Raw genomic sequence first — 16,459 nt, 5'->3', positions numbered from 1 at the left:
TCCACAACGCTGACTCCTCCTTGCCATACCTCCACCACCATTTAACTAGTAGGCATTCATTTACCTGGCTAAGATTTCTCACACCTAGCCCGCCTTTAATTTTACTTAGGCATACCTCCTTCCAGTTAATTAGGTGCACTTTCTTCCTGATCTCAGATCCTCCCCAAAGAAAATTGGCTTGAATTCTGTGAAGGGCTTTTGCAACGCCCACTGGGAGCTTAAAAATTGATAAGAAATAAACTGGCAAACTTGACAGGACGGACTTGATAAGTGTTACTCTGCCCGCAAAGGATAAATACCTTCTTTTCCAAGAAGCTAGCTTCCTCTTAAACTTGTCTAGCACAGGTTTCCAAGAAGCCTTTCTCCTTGGGTTTGCACCTAATGGTAACCCCAGGTAACTCATTGGCAACTTTTGACTGAGACAGTTGAGTTTGTTTGCAAAGACCTGGACAATATCCTCCTGCACACCTACACCACAAACCTTGCTTTTGTGGAAATTTATTTTGAGACCAGACATCAACTCAAAGCACCTTAGAATTCTTTTCACGGCTACAACTTCCTCCCACTCCGCTTCACAAAAGATAATGGTATCATCGGCAAACTGTAGATGTGTAATTATCAATTCAGATGATCCTACGGATACTCCTCTAATCAGTCCCACTTCCTTAGCTCTTTCCAATAGAATGTTCAGACCCTCCGCTACAATATTAAAGAGAAGAGGAGAGAGCGGATCTCCTTGCCTAAGCCCTTTCATGGGAGAAAACTCAGAAGTTGGTGAGCCATTTACAAGTACTGAAATTCGAGCTGTGGATATGCAGGTCTTCATCCACCCCACCCATTTCTCTCGAAAACCGAAGTTTTTCATCATTGAGTACAAGAACTCCCAATTTACGGAATCATACGCCTTTTCAAAATCCAGCTTTAGGATGAGACCTTTTTTCTTTGACCTTTTCCACCAGTCCACCACTTCATTTGCAATTAAAACCCCATCTATAATGTGCCTTCCACTCAAAAATGCAGTTTGAACTTCACTAATGATCTTAGGCAGCACTTTCCTCAGCCTTCTTGATAAGACTTTAGCTATGATTTTGTATACGGAGGTAATCAAGCTGATTGGCCTGTAATCCCCCAACCCCACAGGATTTTCTTTCTTGGGAATTAAGGTAATGAATGAACTATTTATTCCTTGGACTAACTTTCCATTAGAATGGAACTCATTCATCAACTGCACAAACTCACCTTTCATGATGGCCCAGCACTTTTGAATACATTTCAAGTTAAAACCATCCGGCCCCGGGGCTTTATTTCCTTCGCAATCTTTAATTGCTTCCCAAATTTCATCCTCCAGAAATTCTGTCTCTAACACCTCAGATGAGTCAACTGAACTAATTGAGTCGAAAAAACCTGACAGCTTTGGTCTATTCTTCCAATCTTCAGTGAAAAGGGAATTGAAATGACTCTCCACTGCCTGTTTAATCATCCCAGGCTCATCATAAGTCACACCATTCACGGTAACTGAGTTTAACAAGTTTAGCCTCTGCCTTTTGGTTGCCATTAAGTGAAAAAATCTGGTATTTTTATCCCCATTTTCAGCCCATACTCTTCTAGATTTTTGGAGCCACAACCATTCCTTCTTCTTACTCAGATCCCAGACTAATTTTCTTATTTCTATCCTTCATTTAATCTCAACATCCTGTAGATTCCTACCTTCAGCTATTAAATCCCATTCGTGCAATTCGTCCTCTGCTTTTTTCAACTTCTCCTCAATGTTACCAAAGACTTCATAGTTCCACCTCTTCAGATGGGATTTCAGATTTCCTAACTTTTTCAAAAGCCTGAAGCTTGCCCAACCACTAACCTGGAATGCTTCCCAACAGTTTTTCACTTCTGTTTTAAATTTAGGGTGCAGACACCATGCATTAATAAACCGGAATGGTTTTGGACCCCAATCCCTCTCATCCTCCATAAGGAGAATTGGGCAGTGATCAGAGATACTCCTAGGTAGTCCCCACTGTTTGAGCTTGAACTCTTCCAGCCACCTAGGATCAATTAAAAATCTATCAATTCTACTCCACCTATCACCATCCATCGCATTACACCAAGTGAACTGCCTGCCCAGCATTGGCATATCTACCAACTCCAATTTATCAATCAATTCATTAAAATCCTTCATCCATCTTCCCCTACGAGAACAACCCCTTCTTTCGCTCATAAATCTGATTTCATTAAAATCGCCTCCTATGCACCAAGGGCTTGGGAAAGATGATTTCAGTGTTGATAGGAGCTTCCAAAGTATACTTCTTTTTTGCACATCATTAGGTGCATAAACATTAATAAGAGAACAATTGAAAGAATGATGGGCCAAACCTGATAAAAGCATGAAGTTCCTGGAGCAGCAACATTCCTTAAGCTCGAAATTCTGTGGATTCCACAAGCAAAGCAAACCACCAGCACTCCCTTCTGCTCCCACCTCCATGAACTCCAGCTGATCCCACGGCCAAAGTGACTTAACAAAATTAACATCTACTGAGCTTCTCTTTGTCTCCTGCAGCAGAAGAAAATCTACCTTCCTCGCCCGAACTACACTTTTAACTTTTGATCTCTTCTCGGGTCTTCGCAGACCCCTGATATTCCAAGATAATACAATCATAAAAACTGCACAACTCCAAAAGCCTCCTGCCGTAAGTCCTGCCCTTGACTTACAGAGCAACACCTTTACCTTCTACCCTCTCCAAGTCTTTCTGTTCGAGTTCAGTCAGCTTGCCAATCACCTCTTTCTCCTTCCCTTGAAAGTCCAATCCCAGAATCTTCCCAACTTCCATGGTAGCTTGGGCTTCATTTAAGAACTTATTCCTCCTCCTGGTGTTAAGGCTCTGCTCTACTGACATTGAGATAGCCGCAGCTGCTGCTCTGAAAATGGCTCCTTGCTTGAAGCATTTCCTCTGCAATGCACCTTTTTGGTTGATCAGATTTTTGTTCGGTTTTGCCCTTTGCCGCAGATTACCTCCAACCTTATTAGCTCTATTTACCACGGATTGTGTAGGCTTTCCCCTTCTTACTGGGTTGGCTTGTTCTGCTACTCTAAACTTGGCTTCTTGATGAACAAGGGGCCTAAGTTGAGTATGGGCTGCACAGTCACTTAAATCTGAAAGATCAGTGATGGGCCTAGTCTCCTTATTCCCATCCTGTGGCCCTTCCAGCACCACCTCTAAATTTAAGTTGGGCCTTAACATCTCTGTCCCACTCAGGCTTCTAATAAACCCAGGAGTATAGACATGTCCTTCAACAATTTGAATTTGATTTCTTGGGGTTGCCGTATTCTCCATACTAACCTCCATACTAGCTCCTCTGACTTTGTGAGTTCCCATGTCATCCTCAGTTCCTTTTACAGCTGATGGAGATAGGCACTCATTACCTTCACCTTTATCCCCTGCCTCTCGGTCCACCATAACCTGATCATCACCTGGTACCTCATCTTTTCTGTTCAGCTCCTCCTTCCTTGTGTGTTCAGCTTCATGTTCATCCTTATCTGACCCACCATTTTTTGACATTTGATCTACTTCATTATGAGCCGTATAACCACTAACCTCATTATCCCTGTATGAACTGTTGCAATGGCACGGCTTAAATGCTGCTGGAATCTCTTCATAAACTCTAACTGGGAACAGACTACCATTGCATTCAACGTGAATCTCCGTATTAATGAACTCCATCCTGGACGTAATTACTCGTACCTTTCCCCACTGAAGAAAGTTTTGACTAGTAGTGTCATCATCCAATTGGACAACTTCACCCCAAAGCTTGCCTATATCTTTGAATGTATTAACACTCCACAGATGAAATGGAACACCTATACAGATGAGCCATACGCACCTTTCTTGTTCAATATACTTGCCTTTCTCCCAATCTGTAATAGACTCACACCATTCTAGCATCCACTCTTCTAACTTGGATCTAGCCTCCCTCCGATGTTGCTGGGACTTGAAAGTTAACACTGCTACCCTCCCTCCTCCTTCTCTGACTCTTACATCCTCCATACCTCTTCTACCAACCTCCTTTTTGAGCTCGTCCAAGGATATGCCTGATTTCAACTTCACTATTAAACTCTCGTAGAGCCACCCATTGCCAACTTCAACTGCCTTGACAACCGTCTTCAACTTCTCATTACTTCCACCACTCTGAACTACTTCTGCAAAAGATCTTCGACCTATACTATCCCATCTTCTGTCCCCAAAACTCCTCTGTGGGCGCTGCATCATCGGACCATCACCTTTGTTTTTCATTGCCTGTTGTTTAAACTCCCCTTTTTGGTATTCTGCTTTCTTCACTTTTAGAGCCTTATTATCGCACCATAACTTATGTTTGATATATCACTCCCAGTCTTTTCTTCTTCATTATTTATTTATTTATTTACATGTGCAAGGAAATAGTGTCCTAACTAGCAAATAAAACTTTATTTTGGCACTTACCAGTTTGCCCACTTTTTTTTTTCTTTTTTTTTTTTTTGTGTGTGCATCGTCTAATTTAGAAGCTTGCCTAGGGCCCCTAAAAGCTCAGGGCCAACCTGCAAGCCATGGCGGCATCCGATCCTGAAAAGTTGATGATCAAAGGCGATAAACTGTCAGTCTCTCTCTCTCTCTCTGTATATATTATATGTATGCGAGCATTCTTATGTACAACAGACAATTTTTCTTTGGTTTATTTATTTATTTTATATTAATAAAACTCGATTTAGTGGTAATAGTCGAATTATGGTTAGTTTGTCATGGTAACTGAACTTCTGTTTGTCTGTGCCTTTCGTTTTGAAGTGGAAATAAAATACAATTGGTGAAATTTGATTAAATGTGTGAATTTGGATTACAAAAATGGAAGCTGAAAATTTGTTGAAATTATTCAGATTAACTAGAATCTACAATTCAGTTTTATAATAAACAATGAAATATAAACTGACCAAACCACACTTAAGCTTTTGTCCCAATCAGGTGGGTTGGCTATATAAATCTTGTTTTTGCTATTTGTCAAGGGCTTTATGTGCAGTTAAACTAAATAAATTCATATATTTTTTTACTATGGCATCTCATGTTAGTTTTGATCTTCCTCTCCGCCTAATATTTCCATTTACCGTGATCATGTCACTGTTCGTCTTCCCTTCCACCTAATATTTCTATTTAAAGTGATCATATCACTGTTCCTTATCTACAGGTTTTTATTGTACATGACAAAACTATCTTAACTTTGTACTCATTCAACTTATCTTCTTTTGATGTTACTTCTATAATTTCATTAATATATGAATTAATGTATGCATTTTATGAAGTGTTGTTTCTTAGTTGTGCTACATTCTATCACATAAAGCATCGTTAGCTTTATAGATGTTCTATAAAATTAACTTTTCAATTTTCTATTCTACTTAGCTAGCTTACTTTGATTTCTATGGATCACATCAGCACTCCATCCTTATTAAAAATCAAATCTAGATAATAAAAATATTCACTCTGTTATCTCCTAGTTGTCATGTCCAATTCTCCATTATTTCTACTTTTATTGTTGCTAAAGTAACAATTCATGTATAGTTTTACTTCTACTAATTTTAAGCTCTTTTGACTCACGTGTTTCTTTTCGAAATTTATATTTTAGTGTTAATTCCTCCCATAGTTTTAGTATCTGGTCGAGCAATATCATCTCCCGTCCTAAATAAAATATCTTTGCATCCTTTCAAGTCTCCTGGCTGCCAATAAAAATATGGGGATCAAAGATATGAAGTAGGAAAGTTTGATGAGGTACTTTTAATCAACCTATCACATTTGACAAAAATTGCCTCCTCAATCCTGCCAATCACCCTTGAAATCTTTCGACAACTGAATAACAAACATGCCTTGGCTTACAAGTCACTGTCAATGGTAAGCCTTAATAAGTAGAATGGAGGTGCTCCACTCTACACCCAAAAATCGAAGCTAAGCGCCAACATTATGATATTGTATTGTTTTGTTCTTGTTAAGTTGATGGAGGAAAAATTGATTTTGCGGATTTTTTTTTGTTGTCGAGAAGATTTTGTTAGGTCCAAATAATAACCTTTTTTCTTTTCTTCTTTACAAAAATGCTACTTGTGTCCAAGTGTCAAAATTGATTAGTTCTTTCATTATCATCGAACACAACTCAGCCTAACAAGGTGGAGTGCTGATTGGAAGAGCGCTACTCTTTTGTATGAGCAGGCTGGTAGGTAATTTATGCATGCTTTTGTAAACTTTGAATTCATTTCTAGCATTATATTTATTTTAAATTTTACTTCATCATTACTACTATAATGTACTTACTTCATCCCAAAATGTGTGTTATGCATGAGAAAGCACAAAATTTAAGAAAATAACAACAAACACAATCAATTTATCTTTTGGACTAACTCTATAATTACTCTTGACTGAAGAAGCACGAACATTGACTGACACATCACACGACATAGACACACCAACACGACAATTTTCAAAAAATGAAGGACACGACCCATGAGGGACAATCAAAATATATGATTTTATATATTTATTATATATCATATATATGCATATTTAGTTCAAAGTTAATAAAAATATACAACATAGTAAAAAATTTTAAAGTTAAAAAAATGATGGATTAATATGTATATCTAAATTGGTTTTCTTTTATCATTTGACCTTAAGTTATTTTATTCAAATTTGTAATGGATTTCATGTGTGTCTAATCGATGGACATGTGTGTCTCCCAAGTGTCCAAAGCATGCTTGAGTCTATAACAAAGTTTTAAAAAATAATTGGATATGTTTGGACATGTGTTTGACACGTGTCGGAAGTGTCCAATGCGTGTTGGGAAGTCTCCAACAAGTATTGATGTCTAACATGTGTCTACATGGTCACACCATCTTCTTAGAAGTGTCCGTACTTCTTAGCACTTAACAAATTTGAGAAGTATTGTTTTTGTGTTCATTTATGGGATTTGTAATATACTTTATTGGAAGGGGAAATATAGGAGAGTTTGAAAAATTGCTTTACTTTTTCATTATGGAAATTCATCATTTGAAAGCCAAAATATAATGAAGTCTAAATTTTGCATTATCATTATAAGCCAAACTATGGAAAGAAAGATATACTTTAATTTCTTCATGAAGATTGTTTCTTCTGCTGTAGCTAATGGATTCAGACTTGCCAAAAATTATGAGAAAGCAAAAGCTGCATTTGAGAAAGCTTCCAAAGGACAAGAGATGCTCTCTTCGTAACCTCCTTTTCTTCGACTTTTGTTGCTCACTCATTGGGTCTAACTTGATCTTTTATTTTAGCCTTTTAGGTATAATTGTTTATACTACGGTTCTATCTTTAATGAGAATAACAGGCCCTGGGATGCTGCTAAGCATTTGGAGTCTGCTGCTGCACTGGCAAAAGAATTAGGCAGTTGGAGTGAGGTTGCTGACTTTTATAGAAGGGCATCTGAATTATACAATGAGTGTGGGAGGTCACAACCAGCATCGGATGCTCTTGCAAGAGGTGCTCGGTAGGCATCTGCTTTGACCTCTTCATATCTTAGCTTTCATTTTTCATTTTTCTAATTATGTGTTTTTCTATGTATGAGTGGAGACTTTTCTTTTTTTTTCTTTTTTTTTTCAAAAAAGGGTGAATATTAGAAATTCCAGTAATTGCTCATTTCTAAAAAAAAATATGGCTTTTCTCTTTTGGGTTCCTTGCACTATCAGATACAGAAATGACTGTGTATCCTTGCTTTCTTATTTATTTATTTGTTTATTTGTTTTTCAACAATTGGGGAAAGAGATAAAAAGAGAAGTCATTTAGAATTTTGCTTTTGCAATTTTTGCTCATGGTTTCAATCAGATCTACTTATCAAATTAATAATTATTTGGATACCCTACACGAATATTATTATATGTGTTTCATCTTTGTAGTTGCATCTTATTCATATCTAAACCTTTTGTTGCTTTCTTATTTGTATAATTTTTCTTTTCTCTTTTCCTTGTCTTGATATTATTATTACTAAGGATAATGTCCAAGAATCTTATAGTCATTCATCATGATGAAAGTGTCACGATCCCATCTCACCCCGAAAATGAGATAAGAGTACTGATCAACCGATAGTCATGAACCTAGTTGGACAATCATATTGTACTGATGAAAAAATTGGGATAAATTCATCACAAAAAGCGAAAGCTTTTAAATTCTTTAACCTGTTTAATCCTACAACATCCATTCAAAGTAGGTGTGTAGATAAATGAAATAAAAACAAACCAGTTCATTGTTTATTGTTGCCACATTTAACTTAGTCACAAAAGGAGTACAGCTTGAATCAAAAGAAAACGTAATGAATAACACATTACTTTCTTGAAAAGACTAAAACATGCGGATATTCACATCATAAATACATATATACAATGTTGTGCACACGTCTTAATCACCTTTTTCACCTACATAAATATAGGGGAGAGGGGTGACCCAAAGCGCAATGAATAACATTAACTCAAAGCTACAAAAGTAATGGATATGTTCATTCTTATGATAATAACATAATTGCACAAACTTAATCAACTTTAAGACAAAACAGTATCAGATGCATTTTATTTCTAAAAAGTGATAGTAAATCCAATGGTGCGAACAAAGGAATAACCAGGTCAACTACCAGTTAAATAAACCCACACACGTGGCAAACAAGATCTCAACCATAGGTTACTATCATATTTTTTGTCCATTAGTAGCCAGGTTTAACCAAGGATGCCATTTGTATATTTCTAAACATAGATAACATAGGACATCCGTTGATATCAAGCATTACGGTTCATAACAAAAGTTTGAAAATAGAAGTTCAAAGCTTAAACTTTGATGAAACACTACTCACCTTGATTTCCTTGAAGTAGGTTAATCCACAAAGTTTATTGGCCTACATAACATAGATAACATAGGCAATTCTTGTTGGTACTAATCATATAGGTATTTAAGGTAACAAGCTTAATTGGAGAAATCTTCTCTCAATCCAAATCATATTAGGTAGGTCAAAGCATTGAAGTGTTGTTTAGTAATCCTCTTATACTTTAAAATAAGTTCCAAAGGTTGAATATGGCCCCTAACAATTCAAAACATGTGAAAAATAGTAAACTACCAAAATTGTTGGATTTTGCTCAAGCGAGGGTCAGGGTCGCTCGAGCTGTTATTAATAGAGGTCTCCAAATTTTTTGATATTTAGTGAATTTTTTAAATATTTTTTCACAAATATTATACTTTTTAAGTATATTTATGTTAAGTGTATCTAAAAAAAAAAAAAGCTTAAAATATTAAAAAAATTCAATAAAAACAAAAAAACACAGAAAACAAAAAAATTCAAGCTAAAAACAAATCCATTTTCAATACAAATCTTATCAATTAAATGATCATAAAGTGATGCAAGAGCACGAATTTACCTTGAAGCAAGCTAAAAACAATCATAGGTCAAGAAATTGAGCTTTTTGCCCTTCCTTTTCTTCTATTTCCTCTCCTCTTTCTCTCTCTCTCTCTCTTTCTCTCCTTTCTTTTTCCAGCTAATTTCTCTCTTTCCTTGTTTTTCTTTGATTCATTTTGAAAAGAGACACTTGTCATCGCTATAATACATGTATATATCTATTCCGAGTATGAGGTGGCACTCCAAATTATGGTGTGCGCCTACTTCATATCAACTAATCACATAATTAACTTAACTAATCATGATTAACACTAATTAAGCTACGTTAGGTATCTAACCATGCTTGAATTAACTAATTGTGGTTTGGCTTAATTCATCACGCTTAATATCTACTAATCTCGATTAATTTTTTCACAGAACATATGAAATTATCCAGACTAATGCAATTAAGCACCTTGATTCAACACATGAACATACCATATTCAAAAGAGAATTTGCAATCTTATATCTCTTAAGGTCTGATTCATTTCATAAAAAAGCATATAGGTGTTTTCTATTCAAGGAATAATGTCCCTAAATTATGTTTTAAAAATTCATCACAGCATACTGCATAGCATTTCATATTAAGGGAACTAATTCAGCTTAAAGCATTCAATCATGAAATGGAACATGCACATGTCATGTAATAACACCAAGGGGGTTACAGTAAGTGTATTCTCTGGAATCTCACTTGCTAATAGATATTCAAATGGAACAATTAGCTTTTTCGTGTAGGGCTGCACTAGAATGCAAATGGTTGTTCCTCTTCTCCTTTAATCCCTTTCTTTGTACAGTGTAAGATAAAGAACTATAATCTAACTACAGTATACTTTTTTTCTTTGCTGCTATGTTTGCCCCTCATGGGTTTCTGTAGCGTATTTTTCTAATTCTAAATGATTGCCTGATATGAATATTATTTTTTTACAGTGTTTTGGAAGATAATGCACCTGCTGAAGCTATTCGGTTGTACACTGATGCTTGTGATATTCTTGAAGAAGATGGCAAGGAGCAAATGGCATTTGATCTTTATCGTGCTGCCACAAGTCTTTATGTAAAGCTTGAGAAGTAAGGACATTTTTTTTCGTCACAACAAAGGCATAACACATGTCAGTATTTTGTAGTTACTTCAATGGCGTAAGGAATCACCAGTTTTTTTCTTATATATTTCGTATTTTTCTATTATTCACTTTGTGGATATCTCCTCCAAAATCATGTGTTGTGTACATGTACATGACAACATGTACTTCACGTGTTGGATAAAGGATTCACGTGTTGGATAAATATTGATGGATGTTATTATCATTGATAACATTGTCACCACCAGATCTAAGAAGGTAGTGGGAGTAGTGACTTGGCGGAGATGGACATTGTTTTTTTCCAGAAAAATGGTTGGAGAATTGTAGAAAAACATTGTCGGAAAAATATTGACGGAGGTCAGAGGTAGTCGCCGGCAATCAAAGATGGCAGTCGGAGGTGGTCACCGGCAGTCGAAGGTGGTCGCTAGTGGGGGGACGGGGTGTCATGGCAGTGTTGATAATGGGGATGAAGAAGGTTACAGGAGGGCATTTTGGGGATATTGATATGTGGAAAAAGAAGTAGGACTTGTAGGTAAATAAGGCTGGCCAATAGGATCGGCCTGTAAATGCCCCTAATTGTTATAAAGCTATGCGTGTTTATTAGAACTAAACATAGTTTCTATATATATAGAAGAGAAAAAAAAAATCAATGTGTTGGAGCTCTCCTCTGACTTATTTAAATATGAATTTGGTAATTTTTGTTGCAATATTGCTGCCAAATACATGAAGTTTTCTTGGACTGATGCGTTGTCTCTCAATTTGCTTAGTTGTGAGCAAACTTTGTTAGAATTTTTCATCTTTACCTTCACCTACTCCACTACACACTCCACTTCACCTACCTCCACTTCACCACACACTCCACTTCACCTAACCCACTATCACCTCCACTACACCTACTACCACATTTTCTTCTATATATAGATTGTATAGGAATTGTAATACATCAATCTTGTAATACATCAAAGGATCAATCAATAATATACATCAATTTTTCTTACATGGTATCAGAGCAAGGTTAACAACCTAGTCATTCTGTTTCACCGGCGGGCGGCAGTCTCGCCTTGGCCGCCCGCCGGACCTCTACACACACCTTCACTCCGCTGCCCGCTGGAGTTTTCAATACAACACACACACAGAGGACACCATACGCAGCACACATGGAAACATACAGGTTCTGTCTCTCTCTTGTGGGGGGCAGAGAGCAAAGTTGGAAAGCACTTCCTTATCCACAGCTCATCTTCTTCGTCCAACCACAGATGGCCCCTCCTAACCCCCTACCGACAACCAAATCAAACCCGGGCTCTACCTTATCCACGAACTCCGGATCGCACCCGACTCGACCCGCACTGACCCGGCAGACGAGCATCGCGCGCTTCCCGTGCATGAACTGGAACTCGGATTCTTCGCGTTCTGGGGCCAACCCGTTTTGAATATGATCCGAACAATGTTCTTACCTGACTCGCCATCGCAGAGCTCCGAAACGGCGTGCTTGATAGCTTGGTGTTGTTCGAGAAGGTTGGGTTTCTGGAAAATCTCACCGTAGACAAGTTTGGTTCCGATGCTCTGCGTGATCTCTCGCTCCCTAATGCTCCTGAATCTAGTTTCCTCTCCTTACCTCCTGCAGTATAGAGCCATCTCAGCTTTATCTCTTTCTTTGGGTAGGCCAGCAAAGATGCTCCCCTTTTTTATCTTTCTTTCCACACTCTTTATCTCTTTCTCAAAGAAATACAAGAGAGAGAGTGGTCTCGGTGCATGTGTACTGTGTATGCATGTGCTTCTGTCTGCTGGGTGTGAGTTAGCCTTCATTGCCCCCATCAGCCACAAATTACACCAACTCCCTTTTACTTTTCTTTTCTTATTTCTTTATTTTTTTCTTTTACTTCCTTTACCATCACTCACCCCCATGTGCTTCACTCTACCCCAAACAAATAAAATAAACAACTAACTAAGCAAATGCATTGCACCCTCCTCGGGCCACCCATTTCACTTTTTTTATTATTATTATATACCTTTTTTCATTCTAAACTATTCTCCATCCTAACCCATCATCACATTTTCCACCGCCCACCTTTTCCTTAAACCTCAATTTTTTATTTTTTCTTTTTTGACCAAAAAAAAAAAAAAAAAAAAAAAAACAAAAAAAAAAAACAAAAACAAAAAACAACAACCAAAACAATATCACACCGATTTTTTTTTTTTTTTTTATCAACCCCATTCCACTTTCTCTTATTTTAATATATCTCTATATATATATATCTATGTTTATTTTAATCTCTTGCACCGACCATTCTTATTATTATTATTCTTATTATTCTTCTTTTTATTTTTATTTTTTTTATTTTTTTATTTTTGCACAACCACAACAAAAAAAAAAACAACAACAAAAAAAACAGGCAGAAGACGAACTTGCACACCACACTCCTTTTATTCATGTCGGGGCTCCCCCCGTTCACCATTTTACATACAAAAAAAAAAAAAAAAAAACAAACAAACAACCACATTCACAGGTGGTTTTTTTTTTTTTTTTCTTCTCTATTCTGCCGCCAGTCTCTTCTTCTTGCCTCCGTCCTGGGCGGCCCTTGCCGGTGTTGCCTCAGTACTTCCTTGTCCACTGGGCATGATCACTACTCCCTGCTCCTCCACTGCAGCATATGGTGGACCTCCAAATCGAAACATCATGGTGGCCTTCCGCTTCAGCTCCTTGTTTTCTGCCCTTAGCACGCTTATCTCTGCTCGCGCATCCTTATACATGCGTTGGAGCAGAGCCAGCTGGGCGTTTAATTGCTGCACCTCATTTGTCCTACTCTGCAGCCGGTGCGACAAGTTTGTGACCGCCGTCATGGACTCCACACATGCCTTCAAAGTATACTGATTAGCCTCCACATCCGTTTGCACTGCCATTTTTTGCTCCACCGACCGCATCGGAAAGTTCAACGGAGCAAACTCCGGGGCACTCGGTTGAGGTTCCAGTGCCACCGCTCCAGTTCTCTCTCTTGTTGACTCGTTGAGGTCGGGAAAGAGGGTGAGCAGTCCACGGGAAGACGAGGCCATTTTCTGGGCAACAAAGTGTTACAGACTATCTCTCTCAGCACAAGGAACTCTCTTTCTCAGCAACACGAAGGATTTTTTCAGAGGTTTCTCTCAGTTTTTCTCTGCCTCAGCCTCTGCCTTCGTCTTGGTTATATAGCCAAGGCAGCCACGCGTATCATGCGCCACTCGGCGCTAGACGACAACCTGGGCGCGCAAGCCAAGTCACGCGCCTCGCCATCATGTCCGGTACACCTTTTGATAAAATGGGCACGCCTTTTGATGGCACGCCTTTTGACAAAATTGGGCACACCTTTTGAGGGTGCAACTTTTACATCGGTCCGACATGACCCCATAAACTGTCCCGACATTTGATTCCGGTTAGCTCCTTTATGGGTCCGACAAGACTCTGTAAACTGTCCCGACATAGATTCCGGTTAGTTTCTACAAGGGTCCGACAAGACTCTGTAAACTGTCCCGACATTGATTCCGGTTAGTTTCTACAAGGGTCCGACAAGACTCTGTAAACTGTCCCGACATGTGATACCGGTTAGCTTTTTCAAGGGTCCGACAAGACTCTGTAAACTGTCCCGACATTGATTCCGGTTAGCTCCTTTATGGGTCCGACAAGACTCTGTAAACTGTCCCGACATAGATTCCGGTTAATTTCTACAACGGTCCGACATGACCCCATAAACTGTCTTCTAAAACGGTCCGACATGACCCCATAAACTGTCTTCTACAACGGTCCGACATGACCCCATAAACTGTCTTCTACAAACGGTCCGACATGACCCCATAAACTGTTTTTCTACAACGGTCCGACATGACCCCATAAACTGTCTTCTACAACGGTCCGACATGACCCCATAAACTATCTTCTACAGCGGTCTGACACCGCCATCCAGTGTCCTCTACACCATTATGACACCACCATACCGTGTCCTCTACAACGTTATGACACCACCATTCAGTGTCTTCACCAACGGTCTGACACGACCATACAGTGTCTCCTATCCTTTTTTATTTTTATGTATTTTCTTGTTTTGTTACTCTCTCCAAACTCAAGTTGGTTAGTTTCTCTCCTCCTTGAGTTTGCGGGGGGCTGTTAGAATTTTTCATCTTTACCTTCACCTACTCCACTACACACTCCACTTCACCTACCTCCACTTCACCACACACTCCACTTCACCTAACCCACTATCACCTCCACTACACCTACTACCACATTTTCTTCTATATATAGATTGTATAGGAATTGTAATACATCAATCTTGTAATACATCAAAGGATCAATCAATAATATACATCAATTTTTCTTACAAACTTCATAATACAATATAGATAATATGTGATGTACTTGTGAATTATTTTTTATGTTTATTAATGTATTAAAATTATTATGCCTTCATTTACCATTTCTTCGATGGTGTGACATTCAAGACAATGTCGTTATTGCTTAAATAATTCTTAATGTTATGGAGTTCTTTGCTATATGTTATTTTTACCACTTTGTTCTCAAATCTCAAATAATTGGTACTAATTGTTTGTTTTCTAATTGGTCTTGCATGTTTGCTGAAGCAAACTAGGTGAAATCTCATCTTCTTGACTTAAGCTTGTAGTGTTGCCAACCTGTGCCTACTGTCCAAGTATTGGCTTGAGTTTTGCATGTACACGTTGTAGTCATTCCTCCTTTCTTAGATGTTGTGACATCTATGACAATGTGGTTATTGCTTAAATAATTGTAAATTTTATGGAGTTTTGTGCTATATGTTATTTTACCACTTTGTCCTCATATTTCAAACAATTTGGTACTACTTGTTTGTTATTGATCTTACATGTATACTGAACCAAATTAGGTAAACTCTCATCTTCTTGACTTAAGCTTGTAGTGTTGCCAACAATTAAGAAGGGTTGTGCCTAGTGTTCAAGTATTGGCTTGAGTTTTTTGCATATACACATTGGAGTCTTGCTTTTTGATACGTTATGTGACACCTGACATGGCCATCTCAGTTCTGGAAACATCCATGGGCAGCTCCATGGAATGTTAACTTCATGTCTACATACATACATTTTGGTGCTTTTATATATTTGTAAATCGTTTCTAATCTATTAGCATTCATATTCTTATGTGCTTAAAGAGAACTTTTGGTTAATGTAATTTATTTGTTTATCACCTACAGATATGCAGATGCTGCAACTTTCCTGTTGAGATGGGGTTTAGCAGCTGATAAGTGCAATGCTACCCATAGCCAGTGCAAGGTGTCTAAGCTTTTTGATCTTGCACCTTCTTTCTTTTTCATCATGTTTTTCTGTTATTTGGAATTTTTCTTTTTTTCCCCTCTTTCTGTGTCATATTTGTCTGAAACACCTTACCTGCATCAACTGTGATATTCCTTTTGTAGTTTTTGCTAGATGTAGGCTTTGATAGTTTCATGCTCCTGGTAATGTGGCTCTGTAATGATTCCCAAATTTTCAAGGAATTAGATGCTATTTGGGTCTTGCCTTCGTAATAGCCTTGAACTCATACATGTTTCTATGCATTCTTGGTCGCAACCTTCTGGTTGATTGGGTCTCAATTTTTCTCTAGCCAACAGTAAGAATTTAACCCAATACCCACACCACCTTAATTGTACATTTGTCTTTACCGCTGTGGTTTGAAACACTGGTGTAAAAAGTTTTCATTACATCATCCCCCATATTGAACGAGACTCAAGTCAACGATAGATTGAGAACAATTGGAAAGTTGATGATAAAGAAGCAATATTTTTAAGTAAGTTAAAAAAATGCATGGAAACTCTTTCAAACAAAATTTTTTTTGGGATTGACGTGGAATTGTCAATTAATTGTTATTTCTTGGACTCTGTTGGAAATAGAGACTTTGACACAACCTAAAAAACAAACGATCACTA

The 16,459-nt window shown here is 37.9% G+C and overlaps 1 protein-coding gene across 14 annotated transcripts in view; it reads left to right on the top strand.

Moving 5' to 3' along the window:
• The window catches only part of LOC114323741 (gamma-soluble NSF attachment protein), a 99,119-nt gene that overhangs the window by 66,938 nt on the left and 15,722 nt on the right, over positions 1-16,459 (top strand). For 3 of the 14 annotated variants that reach the window (XM_082875278.1, XM_082875279.1, XM_082875281.1), the window contains exons 2-7: positions 4,529-4,620; positions 6,149-6,216; positions 7,158-7,242; positions 7,360-7,518; positions 10,372-10,509; positions 15,731-15,809. In XM_082875278.1, the coding sequence (XP_082731404.1) occupies positions 4,574-4,620; positions 6,149-6,216; positions 7,158-7,242; positions 7,360-7,518; positions 10,372-10,509; positions 15,731-15,809 (576 nt within the window). In that variant the 5' untranslated portion in view covers positions 4,529-4,573. Of the gene's footprint in view, positions 1-4,528; positions 4,621-6,148; positions 6,221-7,157; positions 7,243-7,359; positions 7,519-10,371; positions 10,510-15,730; positions 15,810-16,459 lie in introns of those variants that run through there. The other 11 variants (XM_082875282.1, XM_082875283.1, XM_082875284.1 and 8 more) reach the window with 8 other exon arrangements.

This window comes from Camellia sinensis, chromosome 6 (genome assembly GCF_055761805.1).
Source record: "Camellia sinensis isolate YWXY chromosome 6, ASM5576180v1, whole genome shotgun sequence".
In the NCBI taxonomy this organism is placed as follows: Eukaryota; Viridiplantae; Streptophyta; class Magnoliopsida; order Ericales; family Theaceae; genus Camellia; species Camellia sinensis.
The sequence above is the reverse complement of the archived record's forward strand: the minus strand, read 5'-3'. Positions and strand labels throughout refer to the sequence as shown.